At 39.5% G+C, this 13,890-nt stretch overlaps 1 protein-coding gene across 1 annotated transcript in view; it reads right to left on the reverse strand.

The window, feature by feature from the left end:
* Window positions 1-13,890, reverse strand: part of LOC137290876 (cystathionine beta-synthase-like) — a 43,132-nt gene that overhangs the window by 15,996 nt on the left and 13,246 nt on the right. Inside the window, exons 2-6 of the mRNA XM_067822046.1 lie at window positions 11,780-11,904; window positions 5,966-6,072; window positions 2,529-2,663; window positions 1,662-1,741; window positions 187-321 (exon numbers count right to left, since the gene is read on the reverse strand). Coding sequence (XP_067678147.1) covers window positions 187-321; window positions 1,662-1,741; window positions 2,529-2,663; window positions 5,966-6,072; window positions 11,780-11,895 — 573 coding nt within the window. The 5' untranslated portion in view covers window positions 11,896-11,904. The remainder of the gene's footprint in view (window positions 1-186; window positions 322-1,661; window positions 1,742-2,528; window positions 2,664-5,965; window positions 6,073-11,779; window positions 11,905-13,890) is intronic.

A 13,890-nucleotide genomic window follows, 5' to 3' on the forward strand; every position in this document is an offset into this window, starting at 1 on the left:
TGTACCTGTATATATCTGCAATATCTCAGAAAGAGACAACAGAAATGGACATCGAACCCTGGTCTTCAGTGCCATGAGCGAACGCTTTAACCACTAGGCTACCCTAACCCTCCTAAACGATAAGGTACATTATTAAATAGTGTTTGGTGATTTTTGAGAGATAAGTTATTCCCTAGATCCTTGTACCTGATCTAGAATGTGGGAGTTGGGTATCTCTTCCATCAGTCTCCGTGCTACACCGATGTGTGACTCAGGGGAATCAAAGGCAGCGCTGGTCGGGGTACGAACAATCTCAGCGCCCAGCGCCCGCAACACGTCCACCTGCACACATTAGCAAATATTATACATATGGGGAAACATGTCAGTGTATAATTATATATATATCACCTTCTCCTTGGTCTGTACCTACATGTCAGTGTATAACTACACACGTCACCTTCTCCATGCTCTGTATCTACATGTCAATGTATAACTACACACATCACCTTCTCCATGCTCTGTATCTACATTTCAGTGTACAACTGCACATATCACCTTCTCCTTGCTCTGTATCTACATGTCAGTGTATAACTGCACATATCACCTTTTCCATGCTCTGTATCTACATGTCAGTGTATAACTGCACATATCACCTTTTCCTTGCTCTGTATCTACATGTCAGTGTACAACTGCATATATCACCTTCTCCATGCTCTGTATCTACATGTCAGTGTACAACTGCACATATCACCTTCTCCATGCTCTGTATCTACATGTCAGTGTACAACTGCACACATCACCTTCTCCATGCTCTGTATCCACATGTCAGTGTATAACTACACATATCACCTTCTCCAAGCTTTGTATCTACATGTCAGTGTACAACTACACACATCACCTTCTCCATGCTCTGTATCCACATGTCAGTGTATAACTACACATATCACCTTCTCCAAGCTTTGTATCTACATGTCAGTGTACAACTACACACATCACCTTCTCCAAGCTTTGTATCTACATGTCAATGTACAACTACACACATCACCTTCTCCAAGCTTTGTATCTACATGTCAGTGTACAACTGCACATATCACCTTCTCCATGCTCTGTATCCACATGTCAGTGTATAACTACACATATCACCTTCTCCAAGCTTTGTATCTACATGTCAGTGTACAACTACACACATCACCTTCTCCAAGCTTTGTATCTACATGTCAGTGTACAACTACACACATCACCTTCTCCATGCTCTGTATCCACACGTCAGTGTATAACTACACATATCACCTTCTCCAAGCTTTGTATCTACATGTCAATGTACAACTACACACATCACCTTCTCCAAGCTTTGTATCTACATGTCAGTGTACAACTGCACATATCACCTTCTCCATGCTCTGTATCCACATGTCAGTGTATAACTACACATATCACCTTCTCCAAGCTTTGTATCTACATGTCAGTGTACAACTACACACATCACCTTCTCCAAGCTTTGTATCTACATGTCAGTGCACAACTACACACATCACCTTCTCCATGCTCTGTATCCACATGTCAGTGTATAACTACACATATCACCTTCTCCAAGCTTTGTATCTACATGTCAGTGTACAACTACACACATCACCTTCTCCAAGCTTTGTACCTACATGTCAGTGTATAACTACACACATCACCTTCTCCATGCTCATCTTCTCTGGCATCACAATGATACAGCGGTATCCCTTCACTGCTGCTGCCAAGGCAATACCAATACCTGCATAAAGAACAAACACTCAGTTAGCACCTACAGCTGTCTAACAGACAACGGGTGTTTTGGGTATTTACGGACAAACTTGAAGTCTGTTTGAATCAAAATGGACTTGATGTCAGAAATATATTTCATCATTTCATGCACCCTGTCAGTAAATCGACAGGCTGTGCTTGAAATGTCACAACAGTTCATGCTTAACATTACTAATGTTACTTTACCCTTGTAAAACTTCAGATGCAAAATCAAACAAAATTATCAGAATTTGTAGAGTAGGCTACTTATTCTGAAGACAAACCTTGTGAAATATTTTTGTTGGTCTGGTGTTTTCACGATATTCTGCACTGAAATGAATGTTTGATCACGAACCGATTTAGACTGTTAACATTTTGACCCAAATAGGCTGTAGGCTTCCTTCCTTTTCATGTTGATCAGTTTTCACTGAAGACTATGCACATTTATTTCACATTTTTATTGCTGTGACATAAAGATGCTGAAACCTTTGTATAGGCATTTATTGTATTCGTCAAGCTTATTTGTGTGAAATGATATGTATCACTGCCATTTAGAAGCATCTGTCCCAGCAACACAAGGCTATACATAATATGAAGCCCTTGCCTTTCGTAACACTGAGAAGCGAGTCTCAAAGTGATTCCTGTTGTTGTGATTGGGTGACAGTTTCAGGGACAACAATAGGTGATCTTCATGTACAGATAGACTACCTGTGTTTCACAAAGTGGGTTCCTTTGTTTCACTGGGAGACAGTTATAAATGTGGACACAGATTGACCTACCTGTGTTTCCAGAAGTGGGTTCGATGAGGACATCACCAGGTTTCAGATGTCCCTTCTCCTCAGCGTCCATGATCATCCGCAGACCAATCCTGTCTTTCACACTCCCACCAGCGTTGAAGTACTCACACTTGACCACTGCAAATGAGCCAGAAAATAACTGTGCCGATGTTCTGATTGTTCCATAGTGTGAAACATAGTTATTTCTCAGAAAAATATGAATTGGTTAATATTGTGCTGAACTCCACACTACAGGGACAAGCTCTAGGTATATACAACTTGACGGACTTTATTTCCCTGGGTAACCTAAGCTGCCTGTGAGGTGCTAGAAGGTTAATAGTCACATCCCATCTGGTACCCACTTTCTGCTGGGTGAACAGAAGCAATTTCAAACAGACCCACTTGACTTAAGTGAGACAACATGTGCTTATTTGTGGAGGAGGACAAAAGTTCTAGAAGCTCTCAGGAGTCAAGCTGCCAAATGGTCATTCATCCATGGATTCTCTGTGACCAATGTTGCTTAATTTCACCTGATTAATGACCTGTGCTCTCAATGCACATCACCACAAACTGGATAGGTAAACAGGTTATAACTCACTGGTATGCGATTACTATTGCGGACTACAAAGGATAACAATGAACATTAACACTGTCAAATTTGTTAAAACAAAAGTCATGACATTTCATAGGTTGTAAGGGAAAGTGAAATGGATGAAGCCTCTTATTTAACACTAAAGCATTATAAGTGTTATAAATAACACTGAAGTTATATTAAATGTTCAGTGTAGCATGTACACCTTGATAAGATTGTTAGCATCCATACCCAAGTATCGCTTATATAAATAATAAATAACTATTATGTCCCTGCCCGCCTTCTCAATGCCACTCAAATAAGTAATAGTTATGCTATCTAAAAAACGAGAGGTTTGTCCAGATAAATGATAGGCGAGCCAGTTTTGATTGACAGCTGAATAACTTGAGGGTGCAGCCAGAGACACATTTTCAGCTGTCACTCAACGCCAGCTCGCCCACTGTCTATCTGGACAAACCTCGAATGACTGGATAGCATAACTGCTTTGTACCACACCCTCATTGCATATATTCAAAGTCTACATGGGAAGTTTGAATTTGAAATCATTCTGTTTCACACTGTCACAATGTTAAGCCATGAGTGGGATGACAGTTAGATGACATTTCATTGTCACAAATGATGGATGAAGTTGAATGTAACAGACTGGAAAGGGATGTGACAATCAAAGACACAATTCTTTCACAAGCTGCAGAGGTTAAGGAAACTCACTCGGCTGTGGATTTTCTGTACCTGTAACTGAGTTCCAAATTTGTGTGAAAATTTATCACTATTTGTTCCAGATTACCTCGTTTGAATATGTAATATGTCCTCGAAATTTAAAGGTAATAAATGTAATTTTGTTGAGGTTTAATCTTAGCAGATTTACATTTGATTGAGGCAGGTAAACTGAAACTGTTTCATGTGTGGGGGAGATGTTGGCGTGGCTTGCCAACTTGTAATGAGCCAATCAGATAGCCGCAGTCTTAAGTTCCTTCAAGCCATGGTGTAACTATTAGATACACCATCAAAGGGACTGCTGCCAGATCAGGGTACAAAAAATGTTTGTTATTCTGAGCTTAATGCCACACACAGCAATATTCCAGGAAGAAGACTGGTGTCTATATATCTTGTTTGGGCAAAAAATGGTGATCATCATGACCATGATCTAAACCATTGGGATACGATAACATACATGTCAACAGTCACCAATCCTTATCCCCTCATCCGACAAAACCCTGGCGGGGACAATTTTCGGAACAAGTTTTCCTCTTCTCAAGTTGAGAGGAATTTATAAATTATTAGATTCGATTATTTTCTGTGCATTTGGGGAGCATCTGAAAAGCATTCATAAAACCCTGGGTAGCGATATTCTGTAACAAATTTTCCACTTGTCATGTGAGGTATTTGGCATGAGGTGTCAGTGTTAAATGGGTAAATGAGTGAGTATACCTTTTTGCTTCTTTCAACAATGTTCAAGCAATATCATGGTGGGGGACAATAGAAATGGCCATCAAAACAAGGCTAACCCACTGCCCTATCAGTGTTGAAGGTTATTGTATAGTCTGGTTCATAATTATTGAGAATTTTTCTTCTTACTTTGAGCTATCCTAACACCTCAACTGATTCACTGATACTTAAAACTAAGTAATGATATAAGGGAGGTAACTCATCTTGGCCTACTGAGTATAGTACAATTAGAGTTACCTCCCCTGAATTTGTAGCAGACGTCATTTTCCTCAGCGCTGTCAACAATGTCTGCTGAAGATAAAAGAAGGTTGATTTTTGAGTTGTGTAATCAAGGAATTGATGATGTAAATACATTGGCAGAGAGAACAGGAACTCCTCTTTCTACTGTGTATAGGATTAGGAAGAATTTTAAAGAGGGGAAGGATTTGGGGCACCAGAAAGGAGCAGGGAGACCCAGAAAATTGGACTTCTCAGATCGCGTCCGGCTGGGAATTTTAGCGTCTAAAAAGCAAAGGGCAAGCATCTCTAACATCAGGTATGAAATGATAGAAAGGGGATCAACAGTTGTATCAAAATCTACAGTTAGAAGAAATTTGATTGATCTTGGATGGGAGAAAAAGACTGGAATTCCTTCTCCTCTCATGAAACAAGAACATAAAGACAGGCGTGTTCAGTGGTGTTTGGCACATGAAAACTTTGACTGGGAAAATGTGATTTTTACTGATGAAAGCTCAATATGGGTATATCCCAATAATGTGAAAATATGGACAAAGTCTGCGTCAGCACCGTTGTATCGACGACCTAAATACAGCCCAACGTTTCATGTATGGGGAGGGATATCCTTATTAGGAACGACCCCGCTGTGTGTGTTTGAGGGAAATCTGACAAGTCAACGCTACACTAACATATTAGATAATTTTCTCCTTCCAAGTGCACATGTGTTTTATGGAAATGACTGGATTTTGCAGCAAGATAATGATCCTAAACACACCGCAAAACATGCCAAGCAGTGGTTTCAGGAGAAAAATGTGACTGCATTACCATTTCCTGCACATAGTCCTGACTTAAATCCCATTGAGAACATTTGGGGGATGATGAAGGAATGTGTGAATCAAAAGGGGTTGACAAAAATTGAAGACATGAAGAGAGAAGTGGTCCGATACTGGGACAGCATAACTCACGAGAGACTAACCTCTCTGATAGGAAGTATGCCTACCCGTCTTAAACTGTGCCATGAAGCTCAAGGAGACTTGATAAAATATTAAATTGTTACCTACACAACATGAAAAGGTCAGTTCACTTTCACAATACATTCAATTTTATCTGATTTGTTCTCGTTTAATAATATGAAATGCTTTAGCTATTCTCAATAATTTTGAACCATACTGTATATGTCACTCACAGAGCTCACACTTGATGTCGTCCTTCTTGGTGATGCGGTTGACCCTGACCAGTGGTGTCTGTCCAATGTTGTCCAGGATTGTATCCATTATCTTGGGCTTGTCAACACTGAAACAGCCAGTATGTGATTACTGTCCCACTCAAATTTGAAGATATTGGGTGCAAGAATCTGAAAAGTGGCTAAAGTGTCATGGTGACCTTGAAAATAAGGTCAAGGTCACCAAAACTGACTAGTGTGTACGTAATTCCCCAATGTAGGCTGTCACTAAATTTGAAGATATTGGGTGCAATAGTTCATAACAAGAATCTGAAAACTGACCAAAGTGTTGTGGTGACCTTGAAAAAACAGTCAAGGTACGTACGGATGGACGGTTGTACAGACGACGCTGAAAATTGCAGCGGGGGACAACAACACAATGTACACACCCAGGGAAGAATAACACACCATACACACTCAAGGTAGAATAACACATCAGACACACCCAGGGTAGAATAACACACCATTCACACCCAAGGAAGAATAACACTCAATACACACCCGGGGTAGAATAACACTCGGTACACACCCAGGGAAGAATAATATGCCATACCCATACTGGGTAGAATAACACAGCATACACACCCAGGGTAGAACAACACAGCATACACACCCGGGGCAGAACAACACTCCATACTACACACCCAGGTAAGAATAATATGCCATACCCATTCGGTGTAGAATAACACAGAATACACACATGGCAGAACAACACAGCATAGACACCCAGGGTAGAACAACACTCCATACACACCCAGGGTAGAACAACACTCCATACACACCCAGGGAAGAATGATATGCCATACCCATCCGGTGTAGAATAACACAGCATACACACCCAGGGAAGAATGATATGCCATACCCATCCGGTGTAGAATAACACAGAATACACACATGGTAGAACAACACAGCATAGACACCCAGGGTAGAACAACACTCCATACACACCCAGGGAAGAATGATATGCCATACCCATCCGGTGTAGAATAACACAGAATACACACATGGTAGAACAACACAGCATAGACACCCAGGGTAGAACAACACTCCATACACACCCAGGGAAGAATGATATGCCATACCCATCCGGTGTAGAATAACACAGCATACACACATGGTAGAACAACACAGCATAGACACCCAGGGTAGAACAACACTCCATACACACCCAGGGTAGAACAACACTCCATACACAACCAGGGAAGAATGATATGCCATACCCATCCGGTGTAGAATAACACAGCATACACACATGGTAGAACAACGCAGCATAGACACCCAGGGTAGAACAACACTCCATACACACCCAGGGAAGAATGATATGCCATACCCATCCGGTGTAGAATAACACAGCATACACACATGGTAGAACAACACAGCATAGACACCCAGGGTAGACCAACACTCCATACACACCCAGGGAAGAATGATATGCCATACCCATCCGGTGTAGAATAACACAGCATACACACATGGTAGAATAACACAGCATACACACATGGTAGAACAACACAGCATACACACATGGTAGAACAACACAGCATACACACCCAGGGTAGAATAACACTCTTTACACACCAACGGAAGAACCAATGCTTACAAGCATGGTGCTTTGCAATATACCCCACTGTCAATAGCATCTCATTTGCTACGTCGCCTTAGTTACCTATTTTCTATCTCAAATAACATTAAATGACGCTTGATGCTTGGAAATTACTGATGTTTTGCAAATGGAAATTGATGGAAGGGAGATAACTATATATCCGCTTTTCTTGCGTCATCCGCAAAATCAAGCGTTGGCTATAAATTTCTGACTCTCATTCCAAGAACAATATTTAGACAAAATGTTCAAATGTAGCCCCTGTGAATATTAAGAAGGGGAATTACAGCACAGTGACTTAACAAGGACAAAACCTATGGGGAACAAATAGTAAGATGCAAGAATCAAATTGTTTGACTCACACAGGTTGGCTGATACCCATGCTTCAAACAGTTCAAAAATAACATTGAGGTGCTTAGTGAGATAAATATGTTGTTCACTGGTCCCTTGGAGCCCATGGGTTGAGATACCCTCAATGTTTTTTATGTTTTCCTTGCCCTTTGGGCTCGTGACCAGTGAACAACTTATAATACACACCCAGGGTAGGATAACACATCAATCACATCCCGGGTAGAATAACATATCACACACACAGTGTAGAATAACACAGTATACACATCCAGGGCATAGAATAACACATCATGCACACTATGGGTAGAATAACACATCATGCACACTATGGGTAGAATAACACATCATGCACACTATGGGTAGAATAACACAGCATACACAGCCAGGGTAGAAGAACACACCACACACACACACACAGAGTGTAGAATAACATACCACACACCCAGGGTAGAATAACACACCACGCCCCAGTGGAGCTGTACTTGTACTGTCAGCCATGTCAGGATGACCTGTAGCAACATGACCTGAAGTGTCCTGTACAATGTCACAGTTGCACTGTGATTTTTCACTATGCTCAAAGGAATAAGAAAAAAATAAGAAGGTTGAAATATATTTGAGAAACCCCCTAAAAACCACTGTTCTTGTTCATTTATTTTGGAATGTGTCTCTGAAATCTTTATGACAGTCTGTTAAACACATATTACGTTTATCGATATATACTGCTAAGATAACAAGTAACTCAGGTAACCTGACATGGATCATATGACATGGATCATGACACGGATCATATGACATGGATCATATGACATGGATCATGACATGGATCATATGACATGGATCATACGACATGGATCATGACATGGATCATATGACATGGATCATATGACATGAATCATGACATGGATCATATGACATGGATCATATGACATGGATCATGACATGGATCATATGACATGGATCATGACATGGATCATATGACATGGATACAGCAGCATCCTTGACCCAACTTCAGGCCAGGTGTATGTAAATATTTGATGAAATCAACATGAAAAACCATCAAGCATGACACACAGAATGTTAGTCTAAGTCAACATATTTTCAGTACTTTTCGTTACACTCCACTACTGAGTGTAACAAAACCTTATGGGAGGTCGCGTCAGGTAACCTTTGAGATTGACTAATCAAAACACAGCTTACCAAATCGTGAAAATACACATTCGCACATACCTTTTGAACTTTTTATCTTGAAAAGATTTATACCCTAACGATTCTGAATGCTATTTAGCAGACGCTGGCTTCCGGGTGATGCACATGGTGTACATACAGCCTTGACAATGGTGAGTAAACAGTTGCTGAAAATTGTGTTTTTGGCAACATTCAAGGATGTTATCTTGCGGAAATATTAGCTAATGGTAACCATGTCAACAGAAACCCAAAAGTGTATATACTGCAGGTCAAATTACTATGTTATATGCGGATTTTTGTTTGTGGAGAGATCTGTGTCGGTGACCTGATTATTTTGAAAGTCCCTCTGATCCCTAAATAGTAGCCATTGTCTGATTGGTTGAATCTATTCAACTGTCTTGCGTTTGATTGGACAGTCATTGGTCGCTCAAAGGTTAGCTAACGCGACCTTCTACTAGGTTTTGTTAGACTCAGTGGTGGAGTGAAACGAAATACACTGAGATTAAGTTTACTTATACTGCACAGAATGTTGTTTTGCTTCTACAGTTGAATACTTGAAAAGTGAGAGCAAGGGAGTTTGGATTTACACAACTTTCAGCAAATTCCAGCAATATCATTCCTGGGGACCCCAGAAAAGGGTTTCACACATTGTGTACTTATGTAGAGCAATGAGCCCGGGTCTGTGGCTTGACAAGCTAACGCATTAACCACTAGGCTACCCCACCGCCCCTTCTCAAGCACATGACTATTCTTGACAAGAAGCATGAAGTTCATTTACCTCAGTGATTCTAAAAACTTTCAGTACTGTACACTATACCTATCACTTTACAGAGGACTCAAATTACTTGTGAATTAAGTGATCTGGGCATTTCTAGACCCTTGTTTTAGTAGGCTGCAATACAACCCTGCTACAAGTTTCATCAGGGATGGAAATAATTCTTGAATTGCCATTAATGCTAATGTACCCTGGTACAGTGGCCCTTGTAAAAAACACTTGCCCTGATAATTTTTTCATTACACCAGCCGATTTTCTTGTTGATTATTTAATTAAACTACATAATCAACAATGGAAAGTCAATTGGACACAGTGTGATATACAAATTAGCTTGCCCGACAGAAAAAAACACTAGACTGGGACATGGGGCAATGTGTTATTTCCACCCCTGTTCATTGTTTAACATGTTGTAGTATGCCATGGTCGTGGTTAACAAACCTGGCTAGCTATTCTCGAAACGCTTGTAGCCCTACGAAATTCTTAAGCCCATTCTTAACACATTGGCTGCGATCAAAGTTAAGAATTCTTAGGGCCATGAACTTTTCGAGAATAAGGACTCTGGATTACTGCATCTTTAACTAAGTATAGTAAGCAGGGGTTTTGGCATTTAACTCTTTTTTTGTCAGTTACTTAAAGAGAGTGAAACTACTTCAGCTTGTTTTTATTTCATATAAACTCTACATATTTTTTGGAAATGACTTTACATTAGTGTATTCAAGCAGAAAAAAAACTATTGCAATTGTACTGCATTGGTTGTCTGTCCTTCAACAGTCACTCCTGGCAGTGATATTTTATGGCACTTTCAGAGGTATCCTGGCAACAGCATGACAGGTAGCACCAGAAATGGGATTTATCCTGTGTGTCCATGAGGAGAATTGAACTCGGTTGTGTGCAGCATGATAAACGAACACTTCAGCCATTCAACAGCCCCACTTTCCCACTTAAGTTCAGCGAGTATGGCCTGACCTTGCTTATAGCTAAATACAAGCAATACCACGATGGAGGAAATGAAAACGGAATTTTCGACTTTGTACCCATGTGGGAGAAATCCTAGGCCTTCCAAGATGAAATAATTTTTTAAAAAATAGTCAAAAAGGTTTTTCTCTTGTTTAACTGTCGGTAAAACCTTATATGGTTTACTGACCTGAATCATTTTATGAGCTCAATGCATTTATCGAATATTCATGCATCCTGTCAATCCACTTTACTAATATAATCAAAACTCTTCTGTTCAGATCTGTTTACAATATCTGACTAATATGCCAGGTTAGCAACTGGACAGTTTGATACAAAACAGTATCAACATGAATTAATATGATTATTACTATAAATTTTGTAAAAAGGGTGTTTTATTTACCTGTGGTTTTAACACATACTGAACAGCAAAAGAAACGGAATTTTGGAAAAAATGAAAAGTCATAAAAGCAAGCATTCAAGTTTAAAAACTTTCATTACACAATGTCATGTAGTGGAAGAGGGTTACGATGATTACTTCAAGTGCTGGCAATTAGGTGCCTGACTGAGGGTGTGGGTTTGTATCCCTGAGGGGACTCAACTCAAGAAAGTACTAGAATTTGTACATTACTAAAACTTATCACAAATATAATGTATGTTATATTTAAAATCTTTTAAAAAAGCCACAGTTGTGTTAAATCTTTGGCTGGTCAGTACAGAAAAGGAAAACTGCATCTACTATTGACTTGTAAAGGTACTCGTCCCACGATATTCATATTCATTACCCAATACTTATGACATATATCATATTCCCCTCATGGATTCATTGCAGCAGTAGTTAAGATTTCAGTGAGAACATGGAGACTAACAGATGTGCATTAAAGAAATGACCTAAACATAAAGTATGCCTCACCACTTGCGATGTATGTGAGGGGACTCTTTGCTAGAGCCATAAGTACACTTGCTGGGCAAGTCTGGACGCCTCCAGCACCGGAAGGGGCTTGCTACTAGGCTGTTTTCTGTCATCATTGAAAGCTTCTGAAAAAAGAAACAGATTTTTATGTGTGTACTTAAATAAATAACAAGAGCAAGATAAGAGATTAAATATCTCAGATCAAAATCACCTATTATTTTAGTCAATTTGAAGTACCTAATCTACCCAAATGCAAATAACCAAATAAACAAGTCTGGACAAGACAATCCAGTGATCAACAGCATGAGTATCGACATACACAATTGTGATACAATATAGGTTGTTCACTTATGGGTTGATGTTCTCTTGATGTTTGTTTGTTTCCTGAGCCCCATATTTATCTTACCACCTCAATGTTAATTTTGAACAGTTTGGATCATGCACTGCAGTCAACCTGTGTGAAAATCAGATGATTCAAATCTTGCATTTTGCTGTTTTTCCCCAGGTATTGTATTTGTAAAATTGCTGTGGTGTAATTCACGCTCTTAATATTCCATGGGACTACATTTGAACGTTTTGTAAAAATTTATTTAGTGGAATGCAAAGCAAATCTTTCTGCAGTCATCACTAGATTTTGCAGACTCAAGCATAACAAATTTAGAGTTATCTCCCTTCCATCGATTTGCATTCGCAAAACATCAGTAATTTCAGTGCATCATGTGTGATTCAATGCTATTCAATATAAAGAAGTATTACCATAAAGCACTGAAAGGGTGTGCCACTGGCAGCGGGGTACATTGCAATGTACCTAACTTGTAAGAGGGGTGCACTGAAAATAATGTAAGAGTTTACCTATTCAGAAAATAACATTTATGTGTGGGGTAAGGTAATGATATGTGTCAGCCAAGTGAGCAAGGTTGAACACCCGATCCCATTAGTCACCTCTTATGGTGTATTATGGCGAATAACAGTTGTTGGTATACATCCTACAACATGTCCTATAAACCAACATGTCCAGATGTTTGTGGCAGGTGTGCTGTTTATAATAACAGCAATAAATATTAAATAAATAGGAATTATCTTCCTAACCTGAAAGGTATTTTAGGTTTGTATTTCATAATAACATTCAAAGTCATCTACTCAGACACATCCAAGAAAGCTCAAATAAGTCTAGATTAGCACAGTAATGAAGAAAGTGTCCAGGCTTCTTTCCATCATATTTCATGATTACATTTTAGGAACTGCTTTTCTGATGTTTAAATTTAAAAGTGAACTTGTGCAACTGTAATTTGCTCTATGTCTTGAGGTAAATATCTGTGTGAGTTGGTCTAGGTACTTGTCTGTGCACTCAATATACCTGTCATTTACGATAATTCAAGACTTGACTACAGTTACTATCCTGAGCTTTTGACAAGACTCTTGGGGTGAAGAAGTTGTTGACCTACATTTACATTCATAAATGTCACGACCCAGCAGGCAAACAAAACTGATGATAAAGACGATCAATATTTGTGTAGCCTGGAACTAGGCCGTTCTGGTCCAAGAAACTGATCTCAAAAGCTTTTGTATCACTAAGCCATTCCTATGATGAAATATAGAGCTACCATAGGTCATAACATTACGAACACATGGCGCATGAACGGGAGTGTTTGCAGTCCAGCTTCTTGATCCCTGTAGAATTTGTACTACAGTAAATTCTTAAATCTATGATAAACTATAGAGTTACAACAAGTTGCAACATTACGATTGCTTTGTTGACAGGGACCTAGGAATGTGTCTTGGATAATACATTACATGGCATAAAGCACATAAAGTCTAAAGTGTGTTGAAAACATCCAATAACTTGCATGCAGTTTATAGCAATTTCTCTGTATACAATATCTGACTTTCAGTCACTCTTAATTGCAGAAATCTTCAGCTGAGGTCACTTCAAACTGAAATGAGGACGGTGGTAACCTGGTGGTGAAAGCAATTACTTGTCATGGTGAAGACCTGAGCTCGGTTTACCCATTTTTCATGTCTGCTCCTCCATGTGGTGTTATTGGAACACTGCTAAAAGCAGTGTGAAACTCATTCACTGACACCCTTTATCTCAGACCAGCTGGTTGGGG

This window comes from Haliotis asinina, chromosome 1, assembly GCF_037392515.1.
Source record: "Haliotis asinina isolate JCU_RB_2024 chromosome 1, JCU_Hal_asi_v2, whole genome shotgun sequence".
In the NCBI taxonomy this organism is placed as follows: domain Eukaryota; kingdom Metazoa; phylum Mollusca; class Gastropoda; order Lepetellida; family Haliotidae; genus Haliotis; species Haliotis asinina.